General features: G+C 35.5%; 1 protein-coding gene across 1 annotated transcript; it reads left to right on the top strand.

Moving 5' to 3' along the window:
• Nucleotides 1–528: 528 nt before the first annotated feature.
• On the top strand, nt 529–16,098 carry LOC129223374 (uncharacterized). The gene is made up of 2 exons (XM_054857954.1): nt 529–620; nt 15,335–16,098. The coding sequence occupies exons 1-2, from the start codon at nt 615–617 to the stop codon at nt 15,920–15,922; spliced, it is 594 nt and encodes a 197-aa protein (XP_054713929.1). The 5' UTR covers nt 529–614; the 3' UTR covers nt 15,923–16,098.
• Nucleotides 16,099–17,404: the final 1,306 nt, after the last annotated feature.

The raw sequence follows: 17,404 nt of genomic DNA, 5'->3' as shown, positions 1-17,404 counted from the left end.
TCTATAATTCTGTTATTGAAGATGAATGTAAACTGTATGGGCTTGAAAAACAGATGATAAGACCTGCATTCAAAAACATTGCTAATGCTTACTGTGAAAACTCTTTGAAGACTGGTGCTACATTTCTTGATTATGATAATCCAAGAAATAGATGTGCATATTTACATAAATTCGCAACGTTGCATACATCCCTTGTACACAAGTACTTTACAAAATTCCTTGAGAAGAAAACAAGAAAAAACATTTTAGTGTCTAAACAAACATTAAATATTTGCTGCCTAGGTGGAGGACCGGGAACTGACATCATTGGCATTTTTAGGGCTTTGGCTAAGATTCGTTGTTTTCGTAAGAAAGTAGTTAAGGTTGTGATTTTAGATGTCTGTCGTGGATGGTGTAATTCATATAAATTCATTATATCAAGTCTATTAAGCGGCAAAATTAAGGACATCCCACCAGATTTCATTGATACATCGAAGTTCATAGCAGAGATCCTTGAAGTGAATCTTTTGGAGCCTTTGCCTGGGAATGTTGTGGAAGCTATTGCTGCTGCTGATATTATATGCTCAATAAAATTCGTTTCAGCTATTTTCGGACATCCTGCATCTTTAAGAGCTATGAAGGTAATTTCATTTTAAATCTTTTCCTCAAACGCACCACCTCGGAGCCTCGAGTAATGCTCGTATATTTTGAGTGGCGTTGCTACAGGGGGGGGGGGGGGGCTTGGGTGCCACCCGTCTGGAGAGTGACACCCGAAGTGGAATTCCAAGTTTTTAAAAAAATATAAAGCTAAAATGAGTTTTTAAGACAACAAATCTGAAAATTTTTCGGTTATCCTCACCCCCACCTCACATCTTCGAGTGAATATTTTACTCAGGATTAGGTTCATATTGTCAATACTTAGACCTAGTAGTGACTTCAGCTTAAACCAAAGAACTGAAACCCATTATCTTTTCCTGCGTTTGAGATACGTTTGAAATAATTAAGGAGCCTTTAGTTTCTTTCTGTTCCTTAAATTTTTTGACCTCGCAACAGGCCTTCACATATGCTTCTAGGGCAAGTTTTATAAAAAGAGTTCATGGTTTTATTTGTCTTTTGCACATTAACCTACTTAAAATTTCGTAAAATCACAAATGAAGTCGTTTGTGAAAATTTTATGAATTTCATACTTTTATGTTTACATATGACCTTAAAGCCTGTTTTTTATTTTGTATATTTAATTTTAATAAATTATTATTATTATTTGCTTTTGTAAAGAAGGGGGGGGGGTGACCACAAATCACTGCCCCGGCTGCTACCCTTGCTACGCACGCCACTGACATTGGTGTTGCTACGGGGAGGGGAGGGGGTTGATTTGCTCAGTGTGGTGAGACCCAATGTGTAATCATTTTTAAGACTACAAATGAGGCAGTGAGAAGCAAAGGGATGTAAGTGGACATTTTCAAGTTTTGAGTAAAATGCGTATAAAGATTGCGTCCTAGGTAGGCTTTCGTTGATTTTTTTTTTCTAAATCATAATGTACAGCAGCACCTACTGGGGCTACTAGTACTATCTCTTGCCCCAAGACAGAGGAGGGGTTCACCTACCATTTGTATTGGTTATCTCCAAATTTTTAATTTTTCCACTTGCTTCCCTTTGCTTCTCACTACCTCAAATGTGAAAATTTTCCGGGGCGGGGAACCCATGGACTAGTTTCCCGCCCCACATCGTGAAGTGAATACTATATTCAAGATCAGGTTCATATTGTCAATACTTAGACCTAGTAGTGAGTTCCTCTTGTACCAAAAAACTGACTACCAATTATCTTTCCCTATGTTTGAGACACGTTTGAAATACATAATTATACGCCATCCATTTCCTACATCCCCTTACTTTTTTGACCTCTCGATGTCTCGGTTGAACAATTCAGAAGTCTGTTCGTAATTTGAAGCACCTTTGTCGGTGCAAGAGTTTCTGAAATGCACGTTGCTATTTTATTGCACAGAAGAAAACAAATATTGAACTCAAAAACAAGTGCATGCAACTTTCGCTTAAAAAAAAAAAAAAAAAAAAAAAAAAAAAAAAAAAAAAAAAAAAAAAAATTTGTCTCGTACTTAAGCTGAATCAATTTGAGCAATAGCCGCTGCACAGTTCTGTAAATCTAGTTTTACTGCAGAAGCAGTAACTGTAGTGAAACGGAAATTCATGCGTATGTACCAGGGGTTCTCTTACCACGGCACCCTGGGGTTCCGTGGTAAGAGGCGAGGGGGAAACGTCGATGTTATCAATGTTAAAGCCCTGGATCCCCTAGACGGATCGAGGGCTTTAATCAATGTATGTTAGTTTGGTTTGTCAAATAAGGTCTGTTAGACCAAAAAAGAAGGAGATTCCTCCGTTTTTTGATTTAGCATATTAACAAGTCAGAAGATCGTGACTTTATCGTTCTCAGAAAGCGTAACTGGTCATAATTCGGTATGGACGAGACGTTTTGAATAACCAGACAAAAGTTATTACAGAAGACTGAGGTAAAAAGTACCTGGTCTTACTATTCAATAAGTTTTGCTTCAATATGATTCAGTGTAGGTTACTGCAGGGTTACTTCAGAATATTGTTAGGGGTAGTTAGTAAGTAAACATACTAAAAGTCCCCGACCCTGGGGGATGAGCTAAAAGTGGGAGGGAGAGGGGAAGAAAATTTTGGGTTTTCGAGAAAATGTCAGAAACGTGGGAAAAAATGCATTTAAATTGAAAATTCAAGCTAAATAAACTTACTATGACACTGTTTCTGCACATATTTGTCAAATTTCCAATAATTTTCTGGGTATATGTTATGAAAAATCGATGATTTTCGGAAAAATTCTCTCTTTTTGTCAAACATTTGCTCCTAGTGCCTCCCAGGATCAGTATTAATGAAAATTGTCAATGACAAAGTTGTAGAGCTTTAAATTTCCTTCAATTTGATATGCTATTTTGCTACACTTTATTCTACCAATCGAAAGTTACAGAATTTCAAACACGCACTTTCATGGCAAAAAAAATTGCACAATTACCATTCACGAATTTCAAACCGACTCGAAAGGATCGCGCACTTCCTCTTTCTTCAATGAATTCGACAATCCTGATGGACAATAAAGAAGTATTTGTGGATTTTACTACAACACAAATGTTGTTGGGGGAGGGGGGGGAAGAGTAAGAAGTGTGACATCAAGCATTTTTTAATACGAATATGTTTATAAAAATTAATTTATGGAAAGTACTTTGTGACGATTGGGGAGGGGTCAAAAATGTTGAGAAAAAGTAACATTTGTGAACAGCCCCTTACCAAGAAATCGGACGAAGATTTGCAGAACCACGTATATGCAATATGAATTAGCTCCATACCCATTGCATTATTTAACGAAAATGAACTGAAGAAGTGCAGAAAGCCAGCACTTCCTCAGTAAGAAATTTGTTAGAAGTAATTAATAAGTAAATATACTGAAAGTCCCCGACGCTGGGGGGGGGGGGGAGAGAATTTTAAAGTGGGAAGGGGGAGCCAAATTTCGTGGTTTTCGATTGTATCTCGGAAACGGCAGGAAAAATGCGTTCCGAATAAAAGTAAAAGTTAACTAATTTATTGTGGAATTTATTTCATACATATATGTCACATTTTCAGTGTTATTTTAGGTACGCGTTCTTGAAAACCAATACTTTTCGAAAAAAAATTATCTCGTTCTTTTTGTCTCAGAGTGTCTGTGACAAGCAGGCGTTCAAGGGATCTTGTGCAGCAATCATGTGACAAGGACCCTGACGTTTATCTGTGTCTTGAAAATCTACAGGCTAAACACTTGAACTGCAGATTCAAACCTGATACCAAAGAAATACGAAGCCTATGCCCAATCATAGCGACACCCAGCTGACAAGCAATCAAAAACTATGAAGTTTTAGCATGTACTCAATTTCGTTACTCTTATTGAAATGAATATGTGAAGCAATAGCAGGATAATGAAAATTTCAATACTAGAAATAAGGTAGATAAAGTTGACCGGCTGCACCTTTTTAACTGACTTCAAAAAGGAGGCGGTTATCAGTTCATACCGTATGTATGTTTTTTTTTTTGTTTGTCCACTCATAGCGTCTCACCTAGTGAACCGATTTTGATGATTCTTTTTTTAATGGATAGGGGATGGCTCAACTTAGGTCCCATTACTTTGTTTGACCATATTTGTTCTTTAGGAAAAAAGTTATGGGCAAAAAACAGTAAATTTTATGCACCTTTCCTATTAAATGATTAAAATGATATTGTAGCGAAGTTCGCAATTTTCATCCGTGGATAACGGTGGCTCAGTGGTAGAATTCTCGCCTCCCACACGAGCGACCCGGGTTCAAATCTGGTAGATAACAGAGTAGCAAAGCAAGAGACATTAAGTTAAAAAACCATTTATTGGTTTATGTTACATTCAAAAATAAGAATATGCTCACTGAGCTGATAAATAAATCAAACTTATACATTTTGACCCTGCGTCAAATTTGACCAACAAACCATTAAATCAATTGAGCACCTTTCCAACTCGAGAGTTCATGCTTATATACGTAGAAATACGACTACGCCACCTAGGTAATTTACATATTGTTGCACTTTCAGTTCGAATACTGTCATTCGGCCCCATCGGACTGAAAACAAAAAAAATAAATAACAACATAACACAAATTACAACTGTTCACCATACAACATGGTCAAGAATTTTTTACGCCTTTGATTTGTAAACGGCTTCGTAAAATAATCTGCACAATTTTTATCTGTTGATACAAATTTCAACTGAAAATATTTTTCCTTTAATAAATCTCTTAAGAAATGTACTTAATGTCAATATGACGAGTTCGTTTGTTTTCTATTGGAGAGTTTGCAAAATCAATCGCAGCAGTATTATCACAAAATAAAAGCGATTCATCAAATTGAATGTTCAAATTCGAAAGTTCCCTGCAAATTCTCGTAAACCACAATATTTCTTTAGCTGCTTCTACTAGAGCAATGTATTCCGACTCCATCGAGCTAGTAGCCACACATTTTTGTTTAGCAGTTCGCCAATTAACTGGTACATTATCCAAAAATATTATGTTACCACTGATTGATTTTCTATCATTTAAACATTGTGCATGTGCTGCGTCAGAATAACAACTTAAACGAAATTTTCTAGCTCTAGACAAATCTAATCCTAACGATTCTGTGTCTAAGACATAATTAAATAACTTAACTAAACTTTTCCAATGATCCATCAAAGGATTCTGTTGATATTGAGAAAGTACATTCACAGCATACATTATGTCCGGCCTTGTGCGAGTCGCTAAAAAAAGCCAAACACCCTAACAAATTACGATAAGGCAAATTTAATGCAACTTGTTCATCCAAATTCTGATGATCCTTCGACAAAAATTCCTTTACGATAGGTAAATTTACAAAACTTCTATTAATCCAACTAAATCGTTCTTTTAAAATTTTAATATAACTTCTTTGATGTAAGATAAACTTATCATTCCGCTCGAATTCAATTCCTAACAATTTAGAAGTTTTACCTAAGTAATTTAAATCAAATTTTTGTTTCAATACATTTACAACATTGATAATATTTGATTTGCATTCACCAAATATAATTATATCGTCTACATAAACAAGTAACAATATTTTTTTACTCTTCAGCATGTAAACACAATTACACCAATTTAATTTAACAAATCCAAAAGAAAGTATAACTGCATCAAATGTTTGAAACCATGCCCTTCCAGATTGATGTAACCCATAAATAGCTTTATTAAGTTTGCAAACCCAATCTGGTCGTTTTGAATTTACAAAGCCTGGGGGCTGTTTCATATAAATTTCATGCTTTAAGTCCGCATATAAGTACGCACTTTTGACATCTAGCTGGACATCTCTCCATTTCAAAATTACTACAAATATTGTGAAAAATAAACGTATAAGGGATATGTCCAGTACTGGGGAAAATACTTCTTCGTACGTTTCAGACCCCTGTGAGTACCCAAGTGCGACCAACCTACTTTTGAAAGACTTTGTTTCACCTTTACAATTGAACTTTTTAGTGTACACCCACCTACAACCAATTATTTTTACATTTTTATCTGGTGGTGGTACTAAGTCGTAAACTTTACGTTTTTCCATAATTTCAAGTTCATGCTGCATTGAACGTTCCCAATCTGCAGATTCTAGACAGTTTCTCGCTTCAATTACATTTTTAGGAATAAAAACTAAATTGACCTCTACTTCGTCTAAATTTCCAGTTGGCTTAAAATTAAAAAAATTCTTTATCAAATAATATGTTATTTGTTTTACAAAATTTCCTCACATTTTTGATACAATTGAACTTATGATTATCATTTTCAAGTTTGTAAAACACATCTATTCGCGAATTATCTTTTCTAGGCTGTTCGAAACGGATCCATTTTCCCTTTACTGGAGTTTTTAATTTCGATCTTTTTCGATTTTCTGAATCCCCTGTACTCTCACTTTCCGATTCTTCAGAAGTTTGTTCCCGACTAGATAAATCTTCCGACTTTAATTTTGAGTGTGAATGTTTTAATTCAATTTTTTCACTCTCACTATCACTTGAACAATCCGATTCATAATCGTTAAGTTTTATTTTTACATTAGTAACATTCTTTAAAGGTACAGAGTTTTTTTATGCCCAGTATCGCGTCCATTGCTATTTTGGTCTCATCAAAGTTAACATGAATTGTCTCGATAACTTTACCATTAGAAGGAAAATAAATTCGATACCCCCTTGTGTTTACGGCATAACCAACCATAACACCCGGTTTTCCCTTAGGTGATAATTTATCCCTTTTTTGCTTAGGAATGTGAGCGTAAGCCAAACTACCAAATACTCAAAAATGTTTGACTGAAGGTACATTTCCATACCATAATTCAATAGGACTTTTGACTCTTTTTCCTACAGGAATTCGATTTCTTACATGAACGTAATGAAAAAGCGCTTCAAGCCAAAATTTCTTTGGTAACTTAGATTCGATTAACATTGCCCGAACGGCATCCATTGCGTAACCATTAAAGCTTTCGGCAAATTTATTCATTTCTGGCGTCATGATAACAGTTCTTTCATGTCTAATCCCTCTTTCTTCAAGAAATTTCCCAAATTCAATGTGACAGAATTCAAGTCCGTTATCACTACGAACGCATTTTAATTTACAGTCAGATTGTTTTTTCGCTAATGAAATAAATAACTTAAACTTAGAAAACACCTCTGATTTTGCTTTTAAAGGATAGATCCACACACGACCTGAATATTCATCAATTATCGAAAGATAGTACACATACCCATTTTCTGTTTTAACAGGCGACTTTCCCCATACATCAGTGTGAACTCTTTCTAACACCTTTTGAGCTTTCACTGTGTTTGATTTTTTAAAAGATGAACGTTTAGATTCTGCTTCCTGACATACATCACAGATACTCTTATAAATTGGTATCTCTGGTAAATCCCTCACGGCCCCACTCTTTGAGATCTGGTTCAGTTTATGATAATTACAGTGTGCAAAACGTCTGTGCCAAAGTTCAATTTTCTCACTAGAAGTTTTGTTTGCTGTAGGGTTTCTCAGACTATTTTCTTGCCAAATTGGTTCAATTTCATAGAATTGATCCCCTAATTTAAATTCAAACCACTTGCTACGATCCGCAGAATAAACGGTAGCTTTACCATTTCCACAAACAGTTTCATAACCATACTTATCTAGCATAAGTCCAGAAAATAAATTTCGCCTCAGATCTGGAGCATATAACACGTCTCTCAAATTAACTTCTACAAATTCCCCATCACATTTCACATGAAATTTTAACGTACCAACGCCTTTAATCGGCGCATGAGAATTTCTAGTTGCAACAGACATTTTGTTCTTTAATTTCACGAAAGTCATTTAAATGAGTTTTATCGTTTACGAAGTGATTTGTGGCTCCAGAATCCAGGACAAAACCTGTTTTCAAGTCTTTTACAAATCCTACATTACAATCAGAATCTGAACATTTGTTATCATTTGATATTACACTCAGATTTACGTTAGATTCAGTAATGCAACCTTTAAAATTCGGTTTCAGACTTTTGTTCAATTTGTTTTTAGATTTAAATTTAAAACAATTCGCTTTAAATGTCCATAAAGACCACATTCATGACATGGGCCTATTTTTAAAACATTATCTCGTTTTAAATTATTTTTCTCAAAAGTTAACTTTTGTGCGCTATTTTTACGGTTCTCATATTTTGTTACAAAAACAGAATTTTCATTTTTACCCTTGTCATAATCGATTAAATTTAACCTACTATTTTCTAGCAGCAAAGCTTCGGAGATTTTTTCAACAGTAAAATCTTTATCATCTACAGTATACAATTTCTGAACAATTCCATTAAATTCATCAGGCAAGTCTCTTATTAATTGAAAGCATATGTATAAATCATCTATTTTATGATTACTTTCATTACAACGAGTAGCAGATTGTTTAACCCTCCTAATAAACATTCCAATATTTTCATTTTCGGAATTAAACTTAATACGAAAAAATTCGTCTAAATTTCTCACCAATCTTGCTCGGGACTGCATGTCGAAATTGTCCTTCAGAACTTTCCACGCTTCGTGTGAGCTTTCTGTGTCATCAATAAGTTCTTGGTATCTTTCTTCCAAACAACTGTAGATCAGAGAATACGCTTTCTCGTCTAGTCGCTGAAACTTGGCCATTTCCTTCGGATCCTTTCCATCAGGTTTCACTGAATCTCCTGTAACAATTTGCCAGCTTCCAACTCCCATAAGCGCCGCCCTCATTTTAGCTGCCCAACGTCTGTATTCACATCCGTTGAATTTCTCAACCTTTATCCGGATGTCTTCCGTGTCTCCAGCGAAGTCAGCCATTTTCCTTTTTTGACAAAACGGCAATAAAAAGTTCCAAGTAGATGTTTTTACTCTCGTCAATCTACTACTTTTGTCTCTGCTCGAAGATAACTATTATTGCGTTGCAATGGCCCCATAACCATTGGTAGATAACGGAGTAGCAAAGCAAGAGACATTAAGTTAAAAAACCATTTATTGGTTTATGTTACATTCAAAAATAAGAATATGCTCACTGAGCTGATAAATAAATCAAACTTATACATTTTGACCCTGCGTCAAATTTGACCAACAAACCATTAAATCAATTGAGCACCTTTCCAACTCGAGAGTTCATGCTTATATACGTAGAAATACGACTACGCCACCTAGGTAATTTACATATTGTTGCACTTTCAGTTCGAATACTGTCAAAATCCCGACTAGGACAAGGTGAATTTTACTAAAATTTCGTTTCTACTGTTTCCCGTATTTTCTCGAATGTTCTATTAATTTCTGTATCTTTCAAAGTCTGGAAAGTTCCAGCACTTTCTCAAGTTGTATATAAGGAGATGTAACGTTCATTGGTGGTTCGGAATAAAGATCTCGAGTTGAGCCTAACGAGTATTCGCTTAATTTGGCTTTAACATTGTCTTCGCTAGCTTCATCTACGCGACAATATGAAACTCATTGTTATAAAAGGTTGGTGCCCTATAACATTAATAGTAATTGTAATGATAATTTTGAATGAAGGCTTCTCTGAAGCAAGCATCAAATTTCTTTAAGGAATATTTCGATAATGGGGAATCTGGCGCTGTCGGCTCATTTTCGGCGTAAATAATTTTATTTTAGTAACCCTGCTGATTTATAGTAGTCCTATGTGAATTATCAAAATCTTCCTTTCTTCAGTGCTATTGCTCCATAGTAGGGGTAAACCTAACCTGGAAGCGAGGTGATGCAGTGATTAGGATCTGCTTAGCATTCACAATGCTACCATTAGGTTTGCCTCAACTACTCTGTAGTATTTTTATCGTTATCATCTATGCCGATAACAGATGATCGGGGCTAAGTAAGAAAATACAGGATTGCAGCATGAGCAACTTAGATGCTGTGGGATGTAAATTAGTTAGGAAAAGCGCAATACTTAAATGGTTATAATTAAATTAACTACGCATGATTTCCAGAGAGGAACAAATATAAGTTTTTAGTGCCAATCGCTTTAAGTTTAACGCGTGTCAATAGTTTTTTTTTTAGTATGGAGCATTTTTAAGAAAAAAATGTGAAGTTTCGTGATGGTAACTTCTTACTATTTCTGAAATACCTACATTTACACTAAAAAGAATGAAATAAAAAATTTTGAAAAAAAATAGAACCAACTTCAAAATTGCTCTAAAAAGTGAAAAATAATTTTATTCTTTAAACACCATCGATAATACTTTTAAACATAATTTTTGAAGTTGGCGCAAAAAACGATAGATAAAATCATTAACAGCCATAACTCAAATACAACTATAAATTTAACCAGACCCAGTTTCTTCACTATCACATACATTATGCATTGATGACAGCATATTTGAATAACGATATAAATGTTTCGTTCGTAACTTTGGATGCTTTTCTGAAAAAAATATGAATGAAGCATGGTTACACTGGATTTTACGTTTTGTTTTTGCGCCAACTTCAAAAAATATGTTTAAAAGCATTATCGATGGTGTTTAAAGAATAAAATTATTTTTCACTTTTTAGAGCAATTTTGAAGTCGGTTCTATTTTTTTTCAAAATTTTTTATGGTAATTATAGTTTTTATTGCATTATTATATTAACTAGCAAAAATACCCGGCGTTGCCTGGGTCAGTAATAATTATTAGAAAAAATCGTTACTTGCTTTTGTTTTCTGTTTTAAGTGAAAGAATTTAAAACACATCTTTTTGACGTGATTAAAAATCGAGTTTCTTCCTTACCCATAAAACTAAAATAGCAATAAGTATAAAGAACAAAGTAGTATTGATTTAGAAACGAAAGCACTATATTTAAGCATATACAAATTTAAAAAACATGAAATTAATCTTCTCATGTTTAAAAAGATTAATCTGTTGATACTTTTTTTTAACATGGAGTCTAAAACCTTCTCTGTATGGCTGCGCTCGTAATCCCCTTATACTTGCTTTAGTTATTTCGGGAAATTTCAATCATTGTGGCTCTTGGTGCGATTTTACCGAATTTGCGAAAGTCGTTTCGGGGTACCTTCGATGATGCTCCCCCATTCTTTCCTTACTTTGTAAAACGATATGATATTAATTTTCGTTACAGAGATATCGTCGCCAGATGCTGAGATATTTTTGGTCACCATAAAATGGCGCTAAACAGTTTCATCCGAAATGTTACCAAAATAAGTAATAAAATTTGGTGATTGTTTGAAATTGTGCAAAAAGGAAAATTAATGGAAGTTTTTGTGCTGTTTATGGATTTGCTTAATTTAGTTGCTGGATTATTTAACACAGTAAAAAAGGTCTTTTGAAAATTCTTTGATTGGCGATATTTTGTTTACATGGTGAAAGCTGAGAAACATTATGACGTAGTCTTCGGCTTCAAAAACAGCAACGTTGAAAAAACTGCCAAATGCATCAGCTACGGAAATCTTTCTGCAAAAATTTTGGCGATCTGCTGGTTGTTTGGATAATGAGTAAGTGTTCAATCAGCATAAATAATAATAAAAACCATTAATTACATTAAAGTTCCGTTTAAATGGAAAATCATCAGCCAAATCATGTATTATTTGCCAATCTTGTGCAAAAATCTTACTTCAAGATTTGACTTGAGAAAAGCCTTGAACAATCACGAAAAGCAAAGAAAGTCAACAATACAACAATTGTCGCTATCGACAGGGAGTTGAGATGATACACTAAATACTGTATTGAGTTGAGGAAAGCCTTCGAACATGGATCTAAAAAGCTCATAACTCGTTTTTTATTCTACGTAGAAATTTCGAACAGGTGCCATCTTCAGCAGAAAAATCAGAGCTTTCGATGGATATATAATGTAAATATGTGCAAGCATTTTTTCATCCCAATATTAGAGAATTTATACAAAAATTGTGTTTTATTGCCCCCTAAGGGGTTTTGCCCCCCATAACGGGACGAAAACTACCCTATGTGTTATTCTGATGCATAAGCTATATTATTGTAAAGTTTCATCAAAATCCGTTCAGTAGTTTTTGCGTGAAAGAGTAACAAACATCCATACATCCATACATCCATACTGACAAACTTTCGCATATATAATATTAGTAAGATTATATTTTAAAAGTGTTTATATGGAATATGGACTGACAGTAATAAGGAAATGAAAATATCACCTTTAAGGTGACATTTTGGTTCCATTCTGAGGCGGAAGGGTCATGTCACCAGCAGTGGAAAAGTTGTTCTTAGAAATTGGTAATGTATTGATGTCATCGTCGTCCCCTTCGTCCTGGGTAAATATTTTGATTCCGTTGTTTCAACTGTCCTTGCAATGCAAGCTTACGACTGAGAGCTTACGTCTAACGATGATTTTCTACAAGTGACCTCCTGTTCACTTGTAGAAAAGCAATATATCAAAATCATCTTCCAGATTCCGTCAGGAGCAACTTTTGATTCCGAAAATTTCAGCACAAGTTAGCCATTCCACCTTTCCCAAACCTCCAATCCGGTACTTCACCATTAAGTTCCTAGCTACAGGTTAACTTAATGGTACGGGAGAGTTAGAGATCAGTCTTGATGTTTGCAGCTACTTTGATAAATGATCTGTAACGGAACTCATTGAGGGACTTTTCTGTGGCTAGAGCACTATACCATGAGAGATAGATCTGATCCCAGCAGTCCAATGGATTCAGGGGAAGAAGAACTGTTGATATATACCTTAGATACATATTGTATGATTTTAGATTTCTGGCCGAATGTTGTGATCAGTTGAGGATTTGGTTATCAAGAGGACAACCAGGAGGACTTCCTTTCAAATGATAGGTACCGAAGAATTTTGCCATCTGATAGGAGTTTAGTAAGACCCCATTTGAAGTATGCTGTGCAGTTTTGATCGCCTTATCTGAGGAAAGATATTTGTGTATTGGAAAGGGTTCAAAGAAGGTAACTAGTAAGGGGACTTTCAGATTTAGATTATGATACCAGACTTAATAGGCTTAATAAGTATAGCCTGGAACAAAGGAGAATCAGAGGGGCATGATTCAGTTGTTTAAATTTATCAAAATGAATGATGTTAATGGATTAAATTTTTGCACCGAAAGCAGGACGAGGGGGTCATTGTTTTAAGCTATTCAAATCTCAGGCTAACCTGGAAATAAGGAAAAACTAATACTTTAGTAGGGTTGTGGGCAGTTGGAACAGCTTACCGAAAGAGGTGGTAATGAGCAAGGGGGTGGATAGCTTTAAGAGAGCCATTGATCTTCATTGGGGACTAATAAATTGACTAGGACCAGTCTAGTTGGGCCAAGAGCCTGTTGCTGGTCGTCACATTTGTATTTGTCTTCGCAGTATCAACGTCAACATCACCTAAAGCTCGGAGAGCATTTTTCTCGTTTTTCAGCAGCTTCATCATTAGCGGATTTGTCAGCTGACTGTTACTATAAAAGTTGGACAGAAATTTTCTTGTTTGACCGTCGTTTCAATTTTCCAACAGATGTTGATGTCCATATGGTTTATACTGTCGTCTCTTTTTGCCTAATAATTTTGTAGACTAGGTATCCTCAAAAACAACAAATTCAAATTTAATTAAATCAATGTCGTTATCAATGTCCTTAAACAATATGTATAGTGCTGACTTTCTGCATGTCCTTAGTCCACCAATTCATACTGCATATACGTAATTTTGCGAATCTTCGTTCGATTCCTTGGTAAAGGGCTGTGTCCATAAATAATGTCACACTTTTTTTCAACCATTTTAACCCTCTACCCCCCTCCCTTTTGTCACAAAGTTTGTTTTACAAGCTACTTTTCATAAACATATTCGTATTAAAAAATGCTTGATGTCACACTTCTTACGCTTTCCTTCCCCCTTGTCACAAAGTCGTAATTTCACGACCCCCCCCCCCCCATACACCTTAAACATCATTTGTGTTGTAATCCACAAATACTTTTTTATTGTTCATCAGGATTGTCGAATTCATGGAAGAAAGAGGAAGTGCGCGATCCTTTCGAGCGTTTCGAGTCGGTTTGAAATTTGTAAATGGCAAGTGTTCCATTTTTTGCCATGAAAGTGTGTTTGAAATTCTGTAACTTTTAATTGGTAGAATAAAATATAGCAAAATACCATATCAAAGTGAAGGAAATTTAAAGCTTTACAACTTTGTTATTGACAATTTTTATGAATACTAATCCTGGGAGGCACTAGGAGCAAATGTTTGACAAAAAGAGAGAATTTTTCCGAAAATCATCGATTTTTCATAACATATACCCAGAAAATTATTAGAAATTTGACAAATATGTGTAGAAACAGTTTCAAAGTAACTTTATTTAGCTTGAATTTTTATTTTAAACGCATTTTTTTTTTTACCGTTTCCGACATTTTCTCGAAAAACCCAAAATTTTCTTCCCTCCTCCCTCCCACCTTTAGCTCACCCCCGAGGGTCAGGGACTTTTAGTATGTTTACTTACTAACTACCCTTAACAATATTTTGAAGTAAAAAATTATCGCATATTCCATTCACGCTACAATGTGTTCATTGACTGGACTAATATACCAATTGCATTAGTTCAGGAGTTGAAGCACCTGCTTAGTCAGTGCAAGAGTTGCTTTTTGAAATATCTATTTCACAGAAGACAAACTCATTGTAACCCGGAAACTAGTAAACGCAACTTGCGCTGAAAATTTTTCTTTTTTTTATTGAATCAATCCAGTTATTTATACTGCAAATGCAGTTATAGTGTAGTGAAACGGAATTTCATGCGTATGTATAGGCTTGGCAGACGTCCCGGTTTGGCCGGACAGTCCGGGTTTTCAGACAAAATCCCGGTGTCCCGCCCGATTTTCTTCACATCCCGGTAAAAGATTAAATTTGATTGTTCTATCTTAGCCGCCAAAGATCCACCGTCTCAATTATTGGTGACTGGAATACATTAAATATACTTGTGGTCATAAAGTCCTCCAAATAAAACGATACCTCTGGGGGTGCTGTGTCAGGGATTGCTCGGCTTCTGGTCTGGATCAAAAAATCTGCTGTCTTTAGAGTCCCATCCAAATTATAAACCACAAATAGTGGTAGGTACGGGGACTCTGGAGTGAAAAGTAAATCTCAGGTGCTATTTTTGACTTGGTGACGCAATGTTCAAATCTGGCTAGTGTTTATATATCAAGTAGGATTTTACTTGCTTGTCTCTCACTACTTGGCTTGCTTATATTTTAGCACTGGTTGATCAATTTTCATTTTACTATTGTAAAATGAAAATTGATCAACCAGTTCGTTGTATATTCGTATAGTGTATTTTAACATGTTTCTTTCTTCTTTTCAGACAATCGCTGATAGCGTAAAGCCGCATGCAGTGTTTTTATTTATCGACAACCTCAGAGCAAATACTCAAAAACTTGTAGAAACTATTTCCGAAACATCGGGATTCAAAATCATCTTTGGACCGTTACATGAAAATTTTAAGCTTTGTGCACCTAAAAAGAGCATGGCGGTGTTTAAAGATGTCTGTCCTTCTGTTGCAACTAAAGTTTCTGTGATTGGAATGATAAAATTGGACAAAGCTGGAAGCACTTGCAATGGTAATATGCCGAACCCCACTCCTAGTTTAAATAGTACTGATGATAGTTGGATTGATGAAGTTGAATCTGAAATTGATGATGACGTCAATGCGCTAACCAATAGTTTGCTCGACAACGAAGAATTTCAATTGGAAACATCAACTAAAGAGAATAAGTTTACGCAAACTGATGCAGACATTACGTGTACGCCTTCAAATATTGACGATTACTCTACAATGCAGTTGGAAAATGCTCTTGAATCATTAGCATCTGATTTGCACTCATTGCTCGTTAATGTTGATAAATATGTGCAAAAAACATTTGTGAAAAAATGTTCCTGTTGTCATAGGTAAAGAAAAACAAGGAGTGCTGTTCACTTCTTGATGTTTGAATCTTAAGAGTAGTAATATATATATATGCAGGGTGGGCCATAAAAAACAGATCCGCTGGGATTTTCCTCAAATACTAGAGAAGGTACTTTTTTTATGGCTCACCCTGTAGACGGAATTTTAGTTTTAATACCTTTCATGTTCACAAACCATATGTAATTTATGAGGTAATTGGAATTCACATTCATCATCATCCATGGGGACAGCCCAAGGTCTGTACCCGTCGTCTCCAGCATCCCTTATTTGCTGCTAAACTCTTCCAATTTTTAGACTTAAGGACAATATGTATTTATTTTTGTTTTATGTATATTCTGAAGCTATGGAGCTTCACATACATAGGGGATTACTCACAAAGTGCCTTGTTTTCGGACACACACAGGAAAGATTTGCATTCCAAGAGGGAATCGAACCCTCGAGAAGCTTATACAACAGAGCCACGGAGGGCCTGTAAGGACAATATAATCTACTTAAATAGCATTCACCCAGGTGCAGCTTTGTTTTTCCACGTCTTCCAGTTCATTGGTCTTGAAAAATATCTTTGGAACGTTGCTGTTGTCAAGTTGGATTACGTGGCCGATCCAATTTTAACGACTAATCTTTAAAAAAAATTGTGCACTTCATTGTTACACCTTCCAATCCAGACCCCATTTCTTAATCTCCTGAGATGCTGTTTAGGACTGCGTTCATGTTGGGAAAATGATATGATAAAATATTTAATGCTTGTGAGCAAACATAAACGTCGTAGATTTTTATTGAGCAATCACGATTGCTTATTGCTTTCATTTGACCGTCCTTGACGTTGTGGTTCCTTTTTCAGCTTGGACCAGGGCTGCAGCACCACCGTCCACCGGCGGCGTCGCGGCTGGCCCTGAACACCGTCCACCGGAATCCATTTTTGCTGGGCGGTGGCGTCCATGTCCTACACATGCATGCTCATACACATTCCCCTACGCGCGCACGCCTTTACACACATACACACGTAAGCCTACACACACAACTATACACACGTAACCACCCAGGAGGAGGTACATGCTTGGGGGGGGGGAGCCATTTCTAGAAACAATAACTCTAATCAGTAGGGTCTTGTCGCAACTCGTGATTGCGAAAAACATAATTTGAATTCAAAGTTTCGGAATTCAAATTAGAGTTAATTGGAGGAAGTGGGTCACAGATCTTTTTTTTTTTAATTAATTATTACTATTATCATTACATTTTATTAAAAATGCAGACTAAGTTTGCTTTATACTTCGCCTGCTTGGTAACGCCAATTAAGAGAGAAATAGTAAAAATATGAATGTTACAATTCACTTTTTAACGAGTTTTAACCTGTTGTAGTTCCACGGGACACATTGATGGGTCGGGTGAGAAGTAGCTATTTCCTCTTGTTTAATTTATTATTATTTTTTAAATTCAATGTTGGACTGTGTTCTTATTTTCACTCTGTGA

Source organism: Uloborus diversus, chromosome 5, assembly GCF_026930045.1.
Source record: "Uloborus diversus isolate 005 chromosome 5, Udiv.v.3.1, whole genome shotgun sequence".
In the NCBI taxonomy this organism is placed as follows: Eukaryota; Metazoa; Arthropoda; class Arachnida; order Araneae; family Uloboridae; genus Uloborus; species Uloborus diversus.
This window is presented reverse-complemented; position numbering and strand designations above follow the sequence as displayed.